The 19364-nt window shown below is 38.3% G+C and overlaps 1 protein-coding gene across 4 annotated transcripts in view; it reads left to right on the top strand.

The window, feature by feature from the left end:
* The first annotated feature begins 280 nt into the window (after positions 1–280).
* Positions 281–19364, top strand: part of LOC18444596 (ferredoxin-dependent glutamate synthase, chloroplastic) — a 45817-nt gene continuing 26733 nt past the window's right edge. For 2 of the 4 annotated variants that reach the window (XR_016051590.1, XM_006854762.4), the window contains exons 1-7: positions 281–781; positions 4000–4312; positions 4583–5025; positions 5132–5263; positions 11022–11120; positions 11340–11410; positions 14302–14398. Coding sequence is in view for 1 of the 4 variants with exons in the window: in XM_006854762.4 (XP_006854824.1) it covers positions 482–781; positions 4000–4312; positions 4583–5025; positions 5132–5263; positions 11022–11120; positions 11340–11410; positions 14302–14398 (1455 nt within the window). In the remaining 3 variants the exon portion in view is untranslated. Of the gene's footprint in view, positions 782–3999; positions 4313–4582; positions 5026–5131; positions 5264–11021; positions 11121–11339; positions 11411–14301; positions 14399–17149; positions 17224–19364 lie in introns of those variants that run through there. The other 2 variants (XM_088861243.1, XM_088861234.1) reach the window with 2 other exon arrangements.

Genomic DNA, 19364 nt, shown 5'->3' with positions numbered 1-19364 from the left:
AATGCTAAATTGTTAATGTCCCACAAATATTTGGATTAAAAATATATGGTTTATATGCCGGCAAGTCCATATATCATCTCCACCGTCCAATTAAGATAGAAATTACAAGGGCACGATGCAATTTGCATCGCCAACGAAGTTGGACGGCTCAGAATGCGTGCGGGCTAGACTGAGTCAAACAATTTACCGGAGATATTTCTCAAATGTACGTTATTATTATTTTATATTTCTCAAGTTGAGCGTGAAGTGAGCTTACTTCGCACTCGTTTAGTGGATGCTCAAGAGTTGCAGAGGCCTCTCCTTCCAAAATAAAAAAAATTCGAAGCTGCTAACTCCAATCCCATTTTAGCAAGCCCTAAAAAACTAGAAGGTCACCCTAGAAATCTTGATCAAGCATTTTTATGCAATTTTCTTCTTTGAAATCCTGTGCTTTCTTCTTGTTTTTTTTTTCTGCCAAATTTGATAAGAGCTCGGAGTTTGAATGGCTCTTCAATCGTCTTTTTCCTCTCCTCGACTGGTTCCAGAGAGGTTAGCCTCTTATTCTGGTAACAACTGTGCCATTTTTGGGAGTAGAGTGCTTCTTCTCGGGAACCACTTGGGCTTGAGCTGTGACTCTAATAAGAGGATTCGAGGAGTGAGACGAAGAAATGGAGTTAAATGGACACAAAAATCGAGACGCTTGCATTCTAATTGGTCTGGTATCTATGCTGTTCTTGATATAGAATCTGAAGCCAGAGCTTCCAAGGTATCTGATCGTAAGGTGAAGCAGGATAACTCAAAGGTTAGTAAGTTTTAATTTTTCATGAGAAAATCGATTTATCATATAGAACTCGCTTATTATGGAGGAGGTCCATTTTTGTATAATAGGGTCCAAAATCATCTTATCAAGATATAAAATCATCTTATTAAGATATTCTGTGGTAGAATCTTGTGTAAACTGTAAATTATATTTCAGATACCGGACACTCATTATTCATGAGCATCTGTGTTTAACTTGGTCGTTTAGACTTGAATTAAGCAATGAAATTGTGTGGCTCGGTGTTAATTTCATAAATTTTGAATTATGTTTAAGGAAGGCCAGAAATGCGAAAGAATAGTTTAAAAGGTTTTGTGTATGGAGAGTTCTCTGTATTGTGTTGCTTTCCATTGTGAGTTTTCTTATGTAAGATTCTGAATTATGCACATGGTATATGGGAAATAGAGGTACCCGCTGAGTAATTTACACGAGAGGAGATGTTGAAGTCCTGCCATGCCTTGTGCATTCATATCTTCATCGCATATCTGTTTTTAAATGAATCTCTTGATCAGAACCTTTCAGAGGATTGCATAGTAGTTGCAAGAATGCAAAATCCGGATATTAACAATGTGATGCTACATAATTTTCTTCGTCTGATGCCTGCATTTGAATGCCTGTTTATTGGACATGCGGAATGACTTGAGCATAGAATTGCAAAAACTAAAATTAAGTTTCAATTCAACTACGATGCATTGAAACCAAAAATAAAATGGAGATCACTAATCAAAAGAAAACTATGTTGGGAGAGCACTATATCCATCTGGGTTCTTGGCATCAGGATAAGTGGTTATTCATATTGGTGGAAACTTTAAATGAGTCCGTTAACTAGTTGGGTACTGAGTTTGCCTTGCAAGAAAGCCCCGTGTTATTCTATTTTGAAACCCACTTGGAAAACCCTAGGTATTGAACTGAAAGAAAATGTTTTGACTCTCTGAGGTCCTTAGTGCTGGATATTATGATTTTTTTTAAGTAATCACAAGCAAAATGATGAGATGAGAGTCAGTTTGATCCCCAGAAATGACTCTTTACTTGTTGCAGGAATGCACACATAAAGGAGCATCAACTTTATGAGTTAGTACTGGACACGTTTAGCACCAGTGATATGGTAGCATATCGAGAAAAGTCTTGTTCCTAGATGCTAGAGAAAGCTGTTTAGATAATGGACAACTGAAATCCTTCTTATTAAGCATGATGCTTGGGAGGTGGTCACCTCAGGAGGAGGGAGCTCATCTCACCAAGTTGCGATAAAGGCAGGCAGGCAGGCATAAATGGGAAATTGCCTCTTGTCAACAAATCTCTAAAGTTTTCAGCTCCTTCAGGCTTCGAGCTTGGGTACTGGACTGTGAAGCTGGTGTTTAGTGTCAAATTGATCTTTAATCTCCAATGACATTCTTGTAACAAATAAATAAGTTCCGATTTAACAAATTCCCAATTGTCACGGAAGAAGGTGATGGGGGATGCCATCAGGTCCAGGAACTCCTTCTTTGCACAGAGAGAATAATACATCTCTGAATCACTCTTTTATGTTTTGGAAGATATGTCTTGGTGAAATGATACCTCATAGTGCTTCATTTCCTGTACATGTCTAAAGTAGAAAACTGGACAGAAACTTCCCTGTAACAATTAGAGAATGGAATTGCTAGATTCCATTATTATAAATTGACTGAAATACCCATAGGGGCACGTCGCTTCTTACAGTCAATAAGGTGATCGTGTTTATCTTTCTGGAATCTCTAAGCTAGAATCCTCATACAATTTATTGGAAATTTGTTGTGGTAAAATCTTGATGAGCAGATTTGTTCAGTATTGATCTATTTTTAATATATATTGCTTAACTCTTCTTGGTATTTTGAAAGTTAGAATGATGCATAGTTCGTTGCTTAGCTTGGTCTGTATACAAATTCTCTTACCCTGAGTCAAGCGGTGGCTCTTAAGTAGCATCTCCGGAATCCTGAACTCCTTTGTCATTTTACCCTCTAGTTCAAAGTTTTGGACAGATGTTCTCAAGGACTTCTGTGTCTTCTTAATGTGTACCATATGCCAGATATCATGAGCATGGTTGCCATTGTCGACTAACAGTGACCGTGTACAATTTATAGATGCCATATATATTCTGCTTGGGTGATTTGGGGTAACCTTTTTTGCAATATGACTTTGAGTATCCATCGTTTTGAGTCATTGTGCAGGTACCATTGTAGCAAATGCATACATTTTTGTGTGTTTCATACCATTCTTAACATGCGTGTCAACATTTCAGACAGGCCAGTTGATACTTCTGGCAAGTACCACCACGAACATCTCAAAATGTTATCATATTACATGCACTAGGCTGTATGTTTGCCATCAATAGTTTGTCCATGACTGTGGGCACTGGGCACATATTTCTATTGTTCTAGAAATGCATTCCAGTGATTTAAACATGCGTATACAGAATTTTGTATATGCATGCCTAGAAGAGTGATGCGCATGTCCCTATACAGGACATGCATATCTAAAATTTTCGTATTTAATTAATTTATATATAAATATGTAATAGCCCTTGGGATTTATTCCCTTCGACACACATATTGATACCTCAGCAATGTACAAAGGTGTCATGTATGACACCCCATTTTCTTGGGAGGCATGACAGATTCTGTGTTCTTGTAACATTGGTGTATACTGATATTTATGAATGAAATTGAAATTCCCAATTCTTTCAATCTATTGCTGGCTTAGGATCCCATACATTATGACTAATATTTCTCCTGTAGTTTTTTCTTTTCTTTTCTTGCACACAGTAACCTTCATTTCTGTTATCATGTATCCTGAGTGTCAGAAATGTGATATTTTTTAATGTCAATAAAAACCTCATCCAAGGCCAGATACAAAAAGATGTGAATTGGTCTATCTTGACATTGGATTCATCTGATATCTAGCTCTTAGGTTTACAATAGTTAATGACAAAATAATGTTCTGTATTCAGATCCTATGGTTTGTTATTCTAGATGATATAAGCAAATAATTGCCATGTATGGTTTGCTTGGCTTTTTTTTGGTCGAAGTTTTGCCATGTTATATCTGATCTGATCTGTTAATTACCATTCAAAAAACAAAATGATATCTGATCTCTTAAGTCTCATATTCATTGTCGAAACAATTGCGTTTATTTTGTATTGTGTGATAGTCATGTATATCTAAAGTTCAGTGTCCTTGGCTGATCAGGTGGTCAATTTAGAACAAATTCTATCTGAACGGGGTGCTTGTGGGGTAGGATTTATTGCCAACTTGAAGCAGCAATCATCTCATGAGATTATTAAGGATGCTCTCACAGCCCTTGGTTGCATGGAACATCGTGGAGGCTGTGGAGCAGATAATGACTCAGGTGATGGTGCTGGAGTTATGACGTCCATCCCTTGGGATCTATATGATGTTTGGGCTGGCAAACAGGGTATTGCCCCTTTAGATAGATTGCATACTGGAGTGGGAATGGTTTTTCTTCCGAAGGATGAAAGTGCGACGAATGAAGCCAAGACAGGTATACCTTTTTCAGGGACCTCCAAAAGTTTATTTATTTTATTTGTCTAATATGTCATTTTGGATTTCCTGTTATTAGTGAACATATAAGTATGCATTTCGCATGTTAGTTTCTTAGCTGATAATTGCAGCATACATTGACTTGTACAGATGCGTTAATTTTTTTTTTACTGGTATATTCTTACAAGGTCTTCCTAACAGGTAAAAATTCATGCATTTCTTACTTATAAAAAATATTCTTTGAGAAATTAATAGTTCTCTATTTCTGCAGCTGTCATGAACACTTTCAAGAAAGAAGGGCTTGAGGTACTTGGATGGAGAACGGTGCCAGTCAACATGGATATTGTTGGTTACTATGCAAAGCTATCCATGCCTAACATTCAACAAGTGTTTGTGAAAATTCCAAAAGAGGAGAATGTTGATGATATTGAAAGGGAATTGTACATTTGTCGCAAATTGATTGAAACTGCTGTGAAATCAGAAACCTGGGGTGATGAGATTTATTTCTGCTCTTTGTCTAATCAAACAGTTGTTTACAAAGGAATGCTCCGGTCAGAAGTTTTGGGGCAGTTTTATTTGGATCTACAGAGTGATATGTACAAATCACCATTTGCTATCTACCATAGGAGATACAGTACAAATACTAACCCAAGATGGCCTCTAGCTCAACCAATGAGGTTTCTGGGCCACAATGGAGAGATCAATACAATACAGGTGTCAATATTGTTGTTTCTTCTTTGGTTATTGATATATTCTCGTGGATATTAATCTGAATGGATAATGGGCCCTTGTTTGTTATATTGGTTCTGTGTTACTTCAGGGGAACTTGAATTGGATGCAATCTCGTGAGACATCTATTTCTTCTCCTGTTTGGCGTGGTCGTGAAAATGAAATTCGTCCCTATGGCAACCCAAAAGCTTCAGATTCAGCAAATCTTGATAGTGTCGCTGAAGTATGTTTCTTATTGTCTCTTTTGTACATTAATCCTCTTATTGCCTACCATGGAGTCCTGTTGGGAAGAATCCTGTTTTGGCTCTCTCTCATTATGGACGATTTTTTGGCATGTACAAAATCTAGTTTGATATTGTTTGCATGCTTCGTGCTTTTGCCATATGCATGGTACTAGGGTCACAAATATGTGTGGTGAAGATAATGGATGTTTGTAGAGATAGACTTAGGGAGGGAGGCAAGAGAGGGGGAGACCCCTGGGGAGGGGGATGAGGGGTGGATGAGTAGAGGAAGGGAAGGATGGAGGGGACACAAGGGAGGGAGCAATCAAGTTCAAGATTGCCCGTGTTTGCTTTTTTCTTGATGAACATCACTGCAATGTTTTTTTTTTTGAAAGGTTAACATTGTATTACTAAGCCAGTAATGGTTACAAAAATAAGAATACCGAGAGCCCCCAAATGGGTAGCTCTTGGTAAAAAATACATCAGAGAGCCATATACAAAAAAGGGCTTATATTAGTCGCCTGTTTACAATGATTTATAGTGGGTAACCAAAAAATAAAACAACTAGGGAAGACACTGTCGAAGCTACCAAGTGTGCCTATGGTCCGTGACAAAAAAGGAGCGGGACTTGGCATTACCTTCCTCTTGCACTCTAGCTCCTTTCTTCGCCATGAGATCTGCGAACTCGTTGGACGTCTGCCAGATATGCCTCCAAGAGACGTCCATATCCCTACAAATGTGAAAGATTTCATCAAAAATGGTGGTCAGTTGCCATGGGGGGGGGGGGGGGGGGGGAGGGGATCTTCCCAATTGCCCAAGAGATTGTATTTTGGGAGTCTCCTTCCACAATGAGGCGTGCTCCCCAAGACTGGTTAAACTTTTTCAGCCCCAGTTACAGAGCCATAGCCTCTGCATATTGGGAGTCACCACTACCAAGGTGTTCAAAGTACGTTAAGAGGACTTTCCAATGGTTGTCTCTAAAAACTCCTCCAGTGCTAGCCGAGCCAGGATTCCCAATTGAACAACCGTCAAAGTTTAACTTAATGCAGCCAACAGGTGGGGGCTGCCAGTTGTTATGTCCAATAGCCATTCTCGGTTGGTGGTAAAGAATGTTCTCCCATTGACTGTGGAAGAAGTTCTTTGGAATGCTCGCGAATGTCTGATGATTGGAAGCCCAAAAGGAGACCAAGGTAGTGATCCTGTGAAAGAGAGCTGGGGTTGGTAGTTTGATACCTTGAAAAACTCTGTTATTCCTTTCAACCCATATAATTCATATGGTAGCTGCTACAGTAGCTTTCCACAGAGTTTTACCAGCTTTCTGCCAATAGGAGTCCTGGTCGTAAGAGATAAGGGCTCTGACCGAGGATGGCGTGACCCATTGGATACCGAACAGTTGTATTACCATACCCCACAGATCATGTGCGGCATTGCAAAGAAGGAAAATGTGGGGGTTAGATTCCTCCTCAGAAAGACATAAGGCGCATCGGGGATGGGGATCCCCCTTTTTTGGAGTTGGTCCACCGTGAGGGCTTTGTTGGATGCAGCAATCCAGTTAAAGGTTTGAACCTTGGGTGGTGCAATAGTCACCCACATTTTTGCCACAACTGATGGTGGGCTCCCAGGAAAGGTATGGGCTTGAGAGAGGCTCTTATAGAAAGAGGCAATGGTGAAGAGGCCAGTAGGAGTAAGCATCCACACCATAGAATTAGTCCCATTTAAGGGAATGAAAATTGAGTATAGCACAGCCGAGAGAATTTGGAAGTGCAAGGCTTCCTCATCAGTGAGGTGCCTTCAGAAAGCAGGGTTCTAGTTTCTTCGGCCCCCTATTAGCACCATTTCCTCAGCAACGGTGGAGTGTTTGTTTGTGGCTAGTGAGAAGAGGGTTGGGAAAGCTTGGCTCAGAGGGGTATGACCTAGCCAAAGGTCAGATCAGAAAAGTACCCTATTGCCCGCCCTTGCTGAAGACGTACCCATCTTTTGAACTGCGGGAGAAAGGTAAGGATAGATTTCTAGGCTCTTGACGCTTTCGGTCACCGTCTATCATCAGGGAGCCAAGCGCCTTCTGGGATTTTATATTTAGTTCGAAGGATTCTAGCCCAAAAGAGTTGAGCTGAGTAGCAAGACGCCACCACCATTTCCTGAGTAATGCCAAATTATGTTTCCTAAGTATCCGAATCCCTAGACCTCCAAATTTTTTAGGTAAGCATATTTTTTCCCATGCCACCAAGTGGAATTTAGTCTTCGCCTGCCTTGACCACAAAATGTTTCGCATGAGTTGTTTCAGGCGATTGTCCACCTGAGCAGGCATGTGGAAGAGGGACATGAGGTACACCAGGGAATTGGCTAAAGTAGCTTTGATCAAGGTAGACTGACCTGCCATAGAAAGATAACTGCCTTTCCATCCCGCCAGCCTCTTATCTACCTTATCCAGGATATGAGATCAGAGGCTTTTTTTGGGTTTACCCAATCTCAAGGGAAGGCCAAAGTAAGTTGTGGGAAGGTCCTCTACTTTACACTCCCAATCTGGTATGATGTTTCTAACTTCGGAAGAAGACAGGCCAACTCCCATCGTTGTAGATTTCTTCAAGTTGACTTTGAAGCCCGTAGCCAACTGAAAGCACTGGAGGAAGAGCTTTAGGGAATTGGCTTCATGGGTTGAGGCATCAAGGAAAACGAGTGTGTCATCCGCATACTGCAGATGAGACACCATAGGGCCTTGCGAGCAGCTTTTGAAGCCTGAAAGGATACTCGCCTGCTAAAAACCGGAGAGCGAGCGACTGAAGACTTCAACTGCTATAGTGAAGAGGAATGGGGAGAGAGGGTCCCCTTGGCAGAGCCCCCTTGAGGATGGGAAGTATCCTTTTGGGGATCCATATATAAGGATAGAGAAATAAGGGTGGGAGTAACAACCCCTCATCCACTTCCTCCATCTGTCCCGAAACCCCATTCTAGCCATGGTTTCCTTCAAAACCGACCATTCGACATAGTCATAGGCTTTTTTCCAATCGATTTTGAAGATAAGGCCAGGATGCTTGGATAGATGTCTCGAGTGGATGCACTCGTGGGCCACTAGTGCCTCGTCAAGGATCTGCCTTCCTTGGATGAAGGCAGTTTGGGGTGGAGAGATGATAGAGGGGAGGACCTGTTGGAGTCTTGAAGTCAGGACTTTAGCCAAGATTTTGTAAGAGGAGTTTAGCAAGCTAATTGGGCGACAGTCCTTAATCTCTTCTGCCCCTTCCACTTTTGGAACAAGGGCTAGGAAGGTAGCATTCATCGCTTTGTGGATAGTACCCCTGTGAAAGAATTCCTCAAAGTATTCGATGATATCAGAAAGGAAGGTTTCCCAGAAGATTTTGAAGGGTGCAATTGGGAATCCATCTGGGCCGTGGGCTTTATCTTTGGCTAAGGCATCAATAGCTTGTAGGATTTCTTCTTCCGTTAACCACTCAGCCCCGTCTGAAGGGAGGGTCAAGAAGTCTAGGGATGACATTCTAGGTCTTGGTATAGAAGGGGCATTGTAAAGCATCCGAAAAAAGTCGAGAATGGGCTGCTCGATTGCTTCGGGGTGGACCAGGTAGCAATTGTTGAATTTTAACATCGAAATAGTATTGTCACGCCTACGACAGTTTACTAGCCGATGAAAGAAGGCGGTGTTCAAGTCACCTGCTTTCAACCATTGTATCCTTGATCTCTGGTACCAGTATATCTCTTCTTTTTTGAGGATAGAGAGATATTCCATCTTAGATTGTGATCTAAGATCCTTTTATGTGGTGTTCAGAGGGTCTGGATTCCTCAAGATTGTCCAGTTGATGCAGGGACTCCAAAAGGGAGGATTTAACATTACTGCAATTTTTTCTGCAGTTGTTCCAGCTTCCTTCAATATTCCAATGGCATTGTATATCTTTTATTGGTAATGTTTAACTATTTATCTAGTCTCCACTGATTTCTTGATTATTAGAGATTGGATTGTAGTAACACACGTGTACAAGTAGTGAATCGGAGAAAGTGAAAAACTCCCAATAAAGCACCCCTATAGAGCCTTACTATGTCCATGTGTGATCTTCAGTTCCATGAATTTGAAGGAATTTTCCATTATCATAAAAAAAAAAGTATTTGAAATTTCATTATGGATTATTAGCAGTAGCAGAATTCGTGGTGCAAAGTCAAAATATGGTTTTGTGAGTCCAGGACTCAAGGTTACTGTCCCACGAGAAAAACTTTCCAAGGTATCCTCTGACAAAATCCTGTATGATTTTAGGTGCCATTTGGAGACAATGAGTACAAGAATAATACTTGCACAGTAGATATACAGTTTCCCAATCTTATGTTTTATAGGGTTTACATCCCTTTAGGCTATTCTTGCAGTGAGTTTCAATGTCACAGAGTTATTTGTGATTAAAAAAAAAACCAAAAATTCAACTATTAGTAGATTTTTGAAATCTTCCTTTGAACTCTTTCTGTCTTCATGAACTTCTTTGAACTATTGCCAGATTGCTTTTAATTCTTTGATTTTCTCTCAAAAATCAAATATATTTTCTGTCATGCTTAATTCTAATGTTCAAGGTCGTCTTGGAAATCCAGGACCTCAATTCATGGTGATGCACCTTTAATGGTCGCCAAAACTATACCCAAAGAAGAAATTTTGTCCCAAAACTGTACCCCCACTTTCTGTGATGCGTAATTCTAGCATTCAGAATAATTTTGAAACCAACTTCAACTATAGCAGATCTTCTGTTGATGGTCAAATACTAAGTTAGTTGCTCAACTCTGAGAAATGTGTCTCAAATACCCTTGTCAAAATCCTCTAGGAACCAATGGTACATAATTCCAAGGGCAAGTGGAAACAGTATTTCTCCAGTCTTCTTGAACACCACATGGTTTTCTGTTTTACTTCAGTGAATGTTATGGGCAGTTTGTGAAGCCAATTCAGGCTTCTTAAGGATTTCCTGCTCATTTTGGTTGCTTTCAAAATGGTGTCTCCATGAGACCTTTTTTAACTAAAGAAAACCTAAATTCAAGAGCATGAGGCTGTGATACCATTATGAGATGCTCTGAAAAACCAAAAACGTTTGAATTTGGTTGGAGATTAAAATAGTGAACCCACAAAACAAACTTAAATAATCAGATATGCTCCTAGTAATAAATATTTTTGCTTTGAGGAATCTCCAAGTAGTTAAAAAATGGTCAAGAAACTACCCACTAACTTGATAGTGGTCCATACATTCGTAGTTCCCTAGAACTTGGCAAATAGCATCATTACATCTGAACATTGTATTGATGGCTAGGAGTATTATGCAGAAATGATTACTTACCTAAATTTTTGCATCAAATTTGTCTAACAAATTTGTCAGTTTAGGTTTTTGTTTGTTGAGGATGCACAAGGAATTGATATTACTACTTGATATCTGTCATGGGTTTTTGGGGGCTTATGTTCTGTTTCTTGGATTTCTCACACTTTCTTCTCTACATAGTTTTGACTTCATTTTGATGGATTCTGTTTTGTTTATGAAACATATTTGCTCTCGTTAGAGTCTAAAAATTATGTATTTTTCATTTAGTATAATGATCTTTGACTGGTTTTTGTTCTCATTGAAGTCGTCAGCAACATTTATAATTATTGCAAATTTGTTAATGAAATATTGTTTCACACATTCACATTTTGGCCTTTTTAGCTGTATCGTTTCTACCTTACATTTGAAGTTGATTCCCTGATACTCTTTCTAAAATGTTTACTTGTTTCCTATTTGTAATTGTGATTAGTTGTTAATAAGAAGTGGTCGTAGTCCCGAGGAGGCTCTTATGCTTCTAGTCCCAGAGGCATATAAGAATCATCCAACATTGATGATTAAATATCCAGAGGTAAGTTGTTTATTAACTTGTATAAAATTTGTGATTTCGTTTGGGATCATGAACATAGGTTCCAATCAAACAAGGGTGCATGACAAAACTTCATGAAGATTTAATTTAAAGAAGAGGATTTTAGTATCTTTCTCCCCGAAATTTATTGTACTTTGGCATGTAGATTTTATTGACATGAAGAGCATGGTTAGTTCAATTTCTTATTTACATCTCTCTCAGGTGGTTGACTTCTATGATTACTACAAAGGGCAGATGGAGGCATGGGATGGACCTGCATTACTTTTGTTTAGGTATGTAATGTTTTAACTCAAATATAGAAAAGTTGCCTTTTTTGGTCTAGAAAGGTATGAAATTAGAAAAGATTCGATTGTCTATCTTGCTTATGATGTATCAAATCATTTTCGTAGCTTGGAAAATGCTATAAACTATCATATACTAAGGTTAACATTCTCAAATACAAACTATCATACACTACTAAAATATTCTTTCAAGAATGTAATTGAATATATTGCTAAATGGAAGAGGCAAAATACCATGGGATATAATGCTTAGATACTACAGCATGTAACACCATAAAAGGTCTACCAACAATTATTTCTCCATCAAGAATACATAGCACTCTGATATTGTGGACTTGGAGAGGCTAATGCAGTCTCATTATTGGCAGAGGTAAATGGGAGTTGGATAGCTCTTGTAGGCTGTGTTCTTCCGGACTCCAGAGAAGTTGACAATGCTCATGAGCATGCTCTGTGAATTTATGGAAGCATTATTGGAAGCTTTTGGGTTGTCCATAAGATTGATTACTAATTATGATCATGTGGATTTTGGGTTGGAGCTATAATTTTTGGGTATTAGGTCCCAATTTCATGGATCTTTGTTGGAATGCTAAGTGTGAACTTCCTTTGTTCTGTAAGAATTGGAGCGTTTTTTTTTATTGTTTTGGCTCCATTCAGGCTATCGTGGGAACTTACTTTCTTGCCTTGTTAAAGAATAGTCATCTTCATCAAGGTTGAATGAACTCAGCTTGAATTACATTGGCTTGTCTAGTGACTGACTAAGATGTATTCCTTTTCTGGCACCTAATGTGATGCCATTAGGATTAGAAAGAGAAGAGTTCTGACACAAGAGGGGTTCAATGACTTAAAACAACTCATAAAGGATTAAACAACTTGAAAAGATTTAAGTAAAACTTCAATAATCCCAGCTGCTCAAAGGCTTAAGAAACTCGGAAAGGTTTCAGTAAAACTTCAATAATCCTCTGAAGGGGTGGACTGCCCATGTACAAGGTGGCCTGGGCTTGATGTCTAAGCCATATCTCCCAACCAAACTTTATCCTATATTACTTAGTCTAGTCCTGAAACTCCCCTTTACAATTTCCCTCTCAACGAATTAAGTAATAGACTTTCTAATCCACTACCTTAAAAATTATTCTAGGAAACTTTGACAAACATACCGACAGAACCTCCCAAAGCTCTCAAATTCTCCCAAATCTCTTTGCAGCTCAAAAGTTGAAATAACTTATGTAGGAAAAACATAAGAAAACCTTGACGAAGCACAAATTTTTTAACTGCCCTTGTGGACCGGAAAACAAGGGGAACCTGTAGAAATATCATCCATTGTATCAGCTGGTTCTCAATTGGATAATGTAAGGGTACTTTTTTCACCATTTCGATGGGTCCTCTATGCTTGCAATCTGCTGACCAAATTGCACTGGAATCAAACTTAATTGCATGCCACACACGTTGAAGGGCATGTTTCGTGGTTAGGCTTGATGGTTCTGGGGCTATCCAGATGGACTTTTTTGCATTCTGCTTTTTATATTCTGGTGGTAGGCTATATTTTGGTTAAAACTCAAAATAGCAGGGCACCCAAACTAGCCCTAAGATTTCTGCATGTTTGGAACCTAGTTGAAAAATTTATTTTTGGCTTGGGACTTGGCTTGTTACCAAATATGTCAGCTATTCAACAAATCTTTAAACAAGGAAACAGATACTTACGTATATTGGATAAACTAAGTGTTGTCTGGTCTATTATTTATGAGTCTTGGCTTGTGGTCAAGTAGAGTCTAAATTTCGGAGTCCTAAGTTTTAGGTCTGAGTTTTAAACTACAACTCAGAGTGGGATTTAGTGAGCAGAAGACTATTGGATTGCTAGTTGGTCCAATCCACCTAACACAAATTCATTAACATTTCCTTTGGGGAAAACAAAATGGAAAACTCATTAGAATTGGAGAAAACTATAATATGAAATGGGTTTCATGATCTTGTTTGGACTTAGGATTGTGTGGATCATATAATTGTCTGACCCAATTGATCAAACTGGTTTTTAGTTTGGATTGTTTTTCTTAGTAGGTTAGCTATCTGCCTGGATTGTGTGCTTGTACGGTTCTTGATTAGAAGCTGATTCCAGCATCTCGAGCCTGTCACCATGAAGTTTGTAGGATGCTGTGCTCCTAAGTTATAATATTTTGGTTTCACAATTTCATTTCTTTGGTGCATGTACTTTGGAAACCATCTGTGCTAAAATAGCATTAAGTGGTTATTTTACAGTAGGTTTGTCACCGATTCAATGTATGGATTGATCCTCGTCTCTTCATAGCACGTGCAGCCAGCACGTCTGCTGCCCCATTCGCCTCCCTTCAAACACCATTTGCAGCCCATGTCTTTCCAAGTAAAAGTTCCCAAGTTCCATAAATGGCTTGCCTTATTCTCCATCTAATGTTGCATTTTCTGTTCAGACATGGGATTGCTGACATTGAATGTTCTTCCATGATAGTCTGTGTAGCATTAATCCGGTAAACATGACGTCTAATTCTAATGTATCAATTTATACCCAGCAAAATTGCTTATTAGTTGAAGAATTTTTTAAAATTTTAGAACTTGAATAACTTTAATCTTCTAACATCCGAAAAAAAAAGAATGTCTTAGATTTGCATACTATCATTGTATTCTATCATTTTGAAGCAGGGCACTAGCGAATGATAGTAGTTATTATTTGTGGTAGATGTAATGAATATCTTAAGTTGGTTATAATAATATTTGAGGTTTCTGGGTACTAAGGGAAAAATGTAGGTTTCCATTATCATGTTGACCAGAACTTCATTGTTTTATTTTTCTGCTACCAAAAGAATGTATGTGCTTTTTTTTTCTTATACAGTAATAATTGTTATTCTTTCACCTAGTGATGGAAAGACAGTGGGAGCTTGCCTTGATCGCAATGGCCTTCGCCCGGCTCGGTATTGGCGGACAGCAGACAACGTTGTCTATGTAGCATCTGAGGTTTGTTCTAAATTGTTTCAATCAAAGGAAGAAGTCTGTGGCTTTTTCATTTTTCTTTTTATGATTGCATTTAACATTTCTCCTATTACTATCATTAAAAGAGTTGATTGCACCGCGTTTGTTGCATTTGTGGTAATCTTGGTTGATTTTTTTGTACTCAGAAGAATATATTTCCTATTAGGCTTGAAAGTTTTATGGAGTTCAGGTGAGAAATTGTTCAGTAATTCATGGTGTATTTATTTTTATAAACAAATTAACTAAGTTCTTCAGGACACAAGTTAAGGTACGCTAGTAGGCATAATTCTTGTGTGGGTCATAGGGCACGGCAGCTTCCTAGGTCATTGGTATGATGGCCAATAACATTGGAGTGCATCTTCAGTTTTGCTCTGGTTGAGAGAAAATGGAGTAGATCTGGGAATTAAGAACCGTAGATGGATGGATATTTGTTGAGGAATTGGAGTTAAAGTTATCATTTTATAGATGTCTTAATTTTTTGCAACAAAGTTCCCCGGGGAGGAGATATTTTGTTTGGGCAAATCCTGGAAAGAAGCAATGAATGTCTGAGTCCCTTGATTTCTCTACCAAAGGTAACAGGAGTGTAGAACAAGGGGCAAAAAAAAAAAAAAAAACCCATTCAGAAGGTTCATTTCTCTGGTAGGGTGGAGTCCAACGAGGAAGTTGCATGGTTACTGTTGCGCAACAAGGCGGCCATCTTTGTGTTGAGTCTGAAAATGGAAATAAGGTAATGGTTATCGAAGGCCATCTATGAAATTATATAGTTGCCTGAGACCTAGGAATGCGCCATAGGTTGGGTCACATTCATCAATTTTATAATTATGGTTCTCTTTAGTGTTTCTCTTTGTTTCATTTCTTGTTTTTAGGAACTTTTTTGATATTGTTGTTGGTTTGGCCAATGCCATTAGATTTCTACAGAATTGTTTATGGATGTTATCTTGAGACTGTTGTTTTGCACAGATTTGGATCGAATGAGCTAAAGCTTGAGGGTTCATGACAATGTTTGGGATATTCCATTCAAAATTTGGGTAGATTTGATGTTTCTTTTGCTGAATTTTGTGTTTTTGTCCAGCTAGTCTGTACCCCTCATTTTTACCTTTTTTTTTGCTTTCACAAGTGTCACTGGTGCAGGATCTATGGCATAGGAAAGATATATGCACACTGGATCTATACTCTCTGGGTTTCTGTGCTTGCCAAGCTATGCCTACTGAATCTATAGCTTCCAGATCTCTGCCCTCTGGATTTGTTTTTATTCACTATTTCTACCTGTTGGTACATGCTACAATTCAGTGTGATATCAGTACCTGTCATGATCTGTAACTGCTGGATTTGTGTATGCAGACTTTCAGCATTTGCAACTGTCAAAGATATGTACCCATTTAGTGGGCACCTATTTGGGTTCTGTACCCTTAGAATCTGACCCATCAAAGCTCTGTACTTGCTGTGATAAGGCTAACATGTGATCATGTCTGTCTGTTGAGAAGGTGAAACATATACCTTTTGAAGTTTGTGAATTACATCATGTCATCATCAGAATGACACTCCCTTAGGTAGTTAACACGTGTCCTTGAGTATGGATGGGCAATTTGCAGTTTTATTGATTAAGGCCTAAGGGCATGATATTTCAGATAACATTCTACAAAATAGGGTGGCACTGGAGACCATCATCCATGAATACTGTATCTTTTGGATAACATTGTACACAAAATTGAGTTTGATGGATATGTTGCGGAACTTTGCCATTGGACTGCATCGTCACAATATTTGTAATCATAAATTATTCGGGCTCCACGTCAATGATTCTTGACATAAAAATATATTATTCAGAGAAAACTCATCTTGAATTGTTTGTAGTGCCATTGTGCACATCAAAATTGAGACCTTGAAATTAAACCAATGACTAGTTATCATTGGTCCTCAATTTTTTGTAAAAAATGAATTTCAGAATTTCAAGTAAGTCATGATTTCAATTGGTCTAAAACTGATTAGTTGGTCTTTTGAAATTTAAGTCACAAGCCAAGATTATTTACCACATTCCATGGCATTTTCCTAGAAATACTCACTAATATCAGAATTCAATTAAGTGATGAATTGATTGGTCAAAATTCTAAAACTGATTGATTTATTACTTGTGACCAGTTTATACAAATGCTCATTATTGTAACTAATGTCAGTATAACTTTAATGAGGTTAGTAAATCTATGGATTGTTGATGATCTGAAATCATTTATTTCTTTGATGTGTGCCAGAATTTCTCACTTTATTCGAAAAAAATTATCTCATCTAGAACTTGGAATATTAGTTCACCCTCGTAATTTATATATTGCCAGAAGTCTATTATGCTTCATTATAATCTATTTACTCACTTGCAGTATTTTAAAATGCGGCCGCATCATGCGGGACGTGCTCGCATCCGCATCCCGTTCAGGCGCATTTTCGCTTTTGACAGATGCGGCTGCATATGCGCCGCATCAGACAGCATCAGATCGCATCTGTTTGCACGAAATTTTTTTTGATTTAAATGGTCTGTTTTTGTTCCAATGTTTAGAGAAACTGTTTGGGGGGTTACTATACCCCCTAATCAAATATTTTCAGCCACTTTTGTGGCATTTTTTGCATCAAATTGAAGGAAAAAAAAAATTTGGCGAAAATTTTTTTTTCATTCAAATCTTTGATTTGGTGGTTGTTTGATACTTGGATGTTCATTTGATGCCTTTTATTGTTGATTTAGGGATGTTAAGGTGAATTTGTGATAAGAAATTGGGGATTTCAGAGACCGTGAAGAAATCGAGCACTACTTCACAGAGTCGGTAACTTTTTATTCCTTCTTGTACAATAATACTGTTATACTTATTTTTGGGGCAATGTCTTCTTCCCAATCTTCTAGTAACAAGGATCCGGCTTGGAAATATGCTAAACTAAAATATCCGAAAGATAGAAATTGTGTGATATACTTGCTTTGTGGAAATACTTATATGGGTGGTATTTTTCGACAAAAAGAGCATTTAGCCGGAATTTCTGGAAATGTAAGAGCATACCCACAAGCTACAGATGATATAAAAAAGGAGATTAGAGAATATTTGGATAGATTGATAAAAGATAAAGAGAAAAAAGAAAAGAAAAGAAAGGAATTACTTGATGATATGCAATTATTTGATGATGTTGATGATGATGATGATGATGATGATGATGATGATGATATGTCTGAAGTTGCTATGAGGCAAAGGGGTACTCATACTCCAACCTCAAGAACACCTCTCTCTAAGGGGCCAATGGATTCTTTTTTCACCCCTAGCCCCGAAATTGTGGTTCAGGAGAGAAAGAAAAAAACAAAACAAACCACAATTGACAATAAATATAAGAAAGAATAAAGGAAGTTGGTATGTAAGTAGATTGCAAAGTAGATTTACATGGTCGACATTCCTTTTAATACTATAACTCTGGATAGTTTTGCATATATGGTCCAGGCAATTGGGCAATGTGGCCCAACACTTATTCCTCCTTCACTACATGAGGTTAGGGAGCCCTTGTTGAAGGATGTTGTATTTGATGTGAATAAAATTTTGATTTCTCAGAGAGAAGGGTGGGAGAAATATGGGGCCACTATTATGTGTGATGGTTGGTCCGATGGAAAATCAAGGGCATTCATTAATTTTTTGGTTAACTGCCCAACAGGTACTTTTTTTGTTAAGTCTATTGATGCATCAGACAAGTCACATGATGGTACATACTTATCTGACTTGATAGATGAGATTGTCGATTTTGTTGGGGAGCAAAATGTGGTTCAAATTATCACTGACAATGGTGCCAACTATGCTGTAGCTGGGCATTTCTTGACTTTGAAAAGGAAACATATGTTTTGGACACCTTGTGCAGCTAACTGTGTTAATCTTATGCTTAAGGAAATGGGTACAACATCTTTATTTAGTGGGGTGATTTCAAGAGCTATGTTTGTTGTTGGATTTATTTACAATCATACCATAGTCCTAAGCATGATGAGGTCTTTTACAAAGAAGAGAGAGTTAGTGAGACCGGATATCACTAGATTTACTACGTCATTTCTCACTCTTCGAAGCCTAGCCAAGGAAAAAAGTGCCTTGAGGACCATGTTTGCTTCATAGCAATGGAGTCGAAGCAAATGGTCAAAGCATAAGGATGGGAGAAAGGCTGAAAAATTATTTTGAATACATCTTTTTGGAGTCAAATAATTATTGCATTGGAGGTGGCTTGCCCTTTAGTGAGAGTGCTTCGACTGGTTGATGGTGATGAGAAGCCCGCCATGGGCTACATACATGAGGCAATGACTAGGGCAAGAACTGAAATAAAAGATGTTTCAAAGGATGATGAAAATATGCATAAGGCTATGCTTGAAATTATTGATAGGAGATGGCATACCCAGCTTCACAGGCACCTCCATTCAGTCGGTTATTTTCTAAACCCATCTCTTCACTACAAGCACCCATCCATTGAGTCAGATCGTGTAATAAATGGTGGGTTCTTAGATGTATTGGAGAGGTTGGTGCCAGACAAAGATATCCAGGATGAGATCCAGAGCCATGAATTGATTAAGTTTAAGTTGACCTTGGGAAACTTTGAGAGAGATATTGCCACTCGAAATAGGGACACTACAGATCCAGGTAAAGGCTAAAAGCTCAAAAATAATCTTACTTGTCTCTTACTTTATGTATAGTTCCATTGTTTATTTTATACCCTTAATTTTTAACTATATTTTAAATTATAAAATATTATACAACTGCATGGTGGGCATTATATGGAAGCGAGACACCAAATCTACAACGTCTTGCTATTCGAGTGTTGAATCTCACATGTAGCTCATCTGGTTGTGAGCGTAATTGGAGTGTATTTGAGCATGTCAGTCCTTTACTCCTTATTCCTTAATCCTTATTTCTTGAATTTCAATCTTCTAATCTAAAATCTAATTTATCTGATT

The sequence above is a fragment of the Amborella trichopoda genome, chromosome 1 (genome assembly GCF_054954075.1).
Source record: "Amborella trichopoda isolate Santa Cruz 75 chromosome 1, AtrichopodaSantaCruz75HAP2 v2.0, whole genome shotgun sequence".
Lineage (NCBI taxonomy): Eukaryota > Viridiplantae > Streptophyta > Magnoliopsida > Amborellales > Amborellaceae > Amborella > Amborella trichopoda.
The sequence above is the reverse complement of the archived record's forward strand: the minus strand, read 5'-3'. Positions and strand labels throughout refer to the sequence as shown.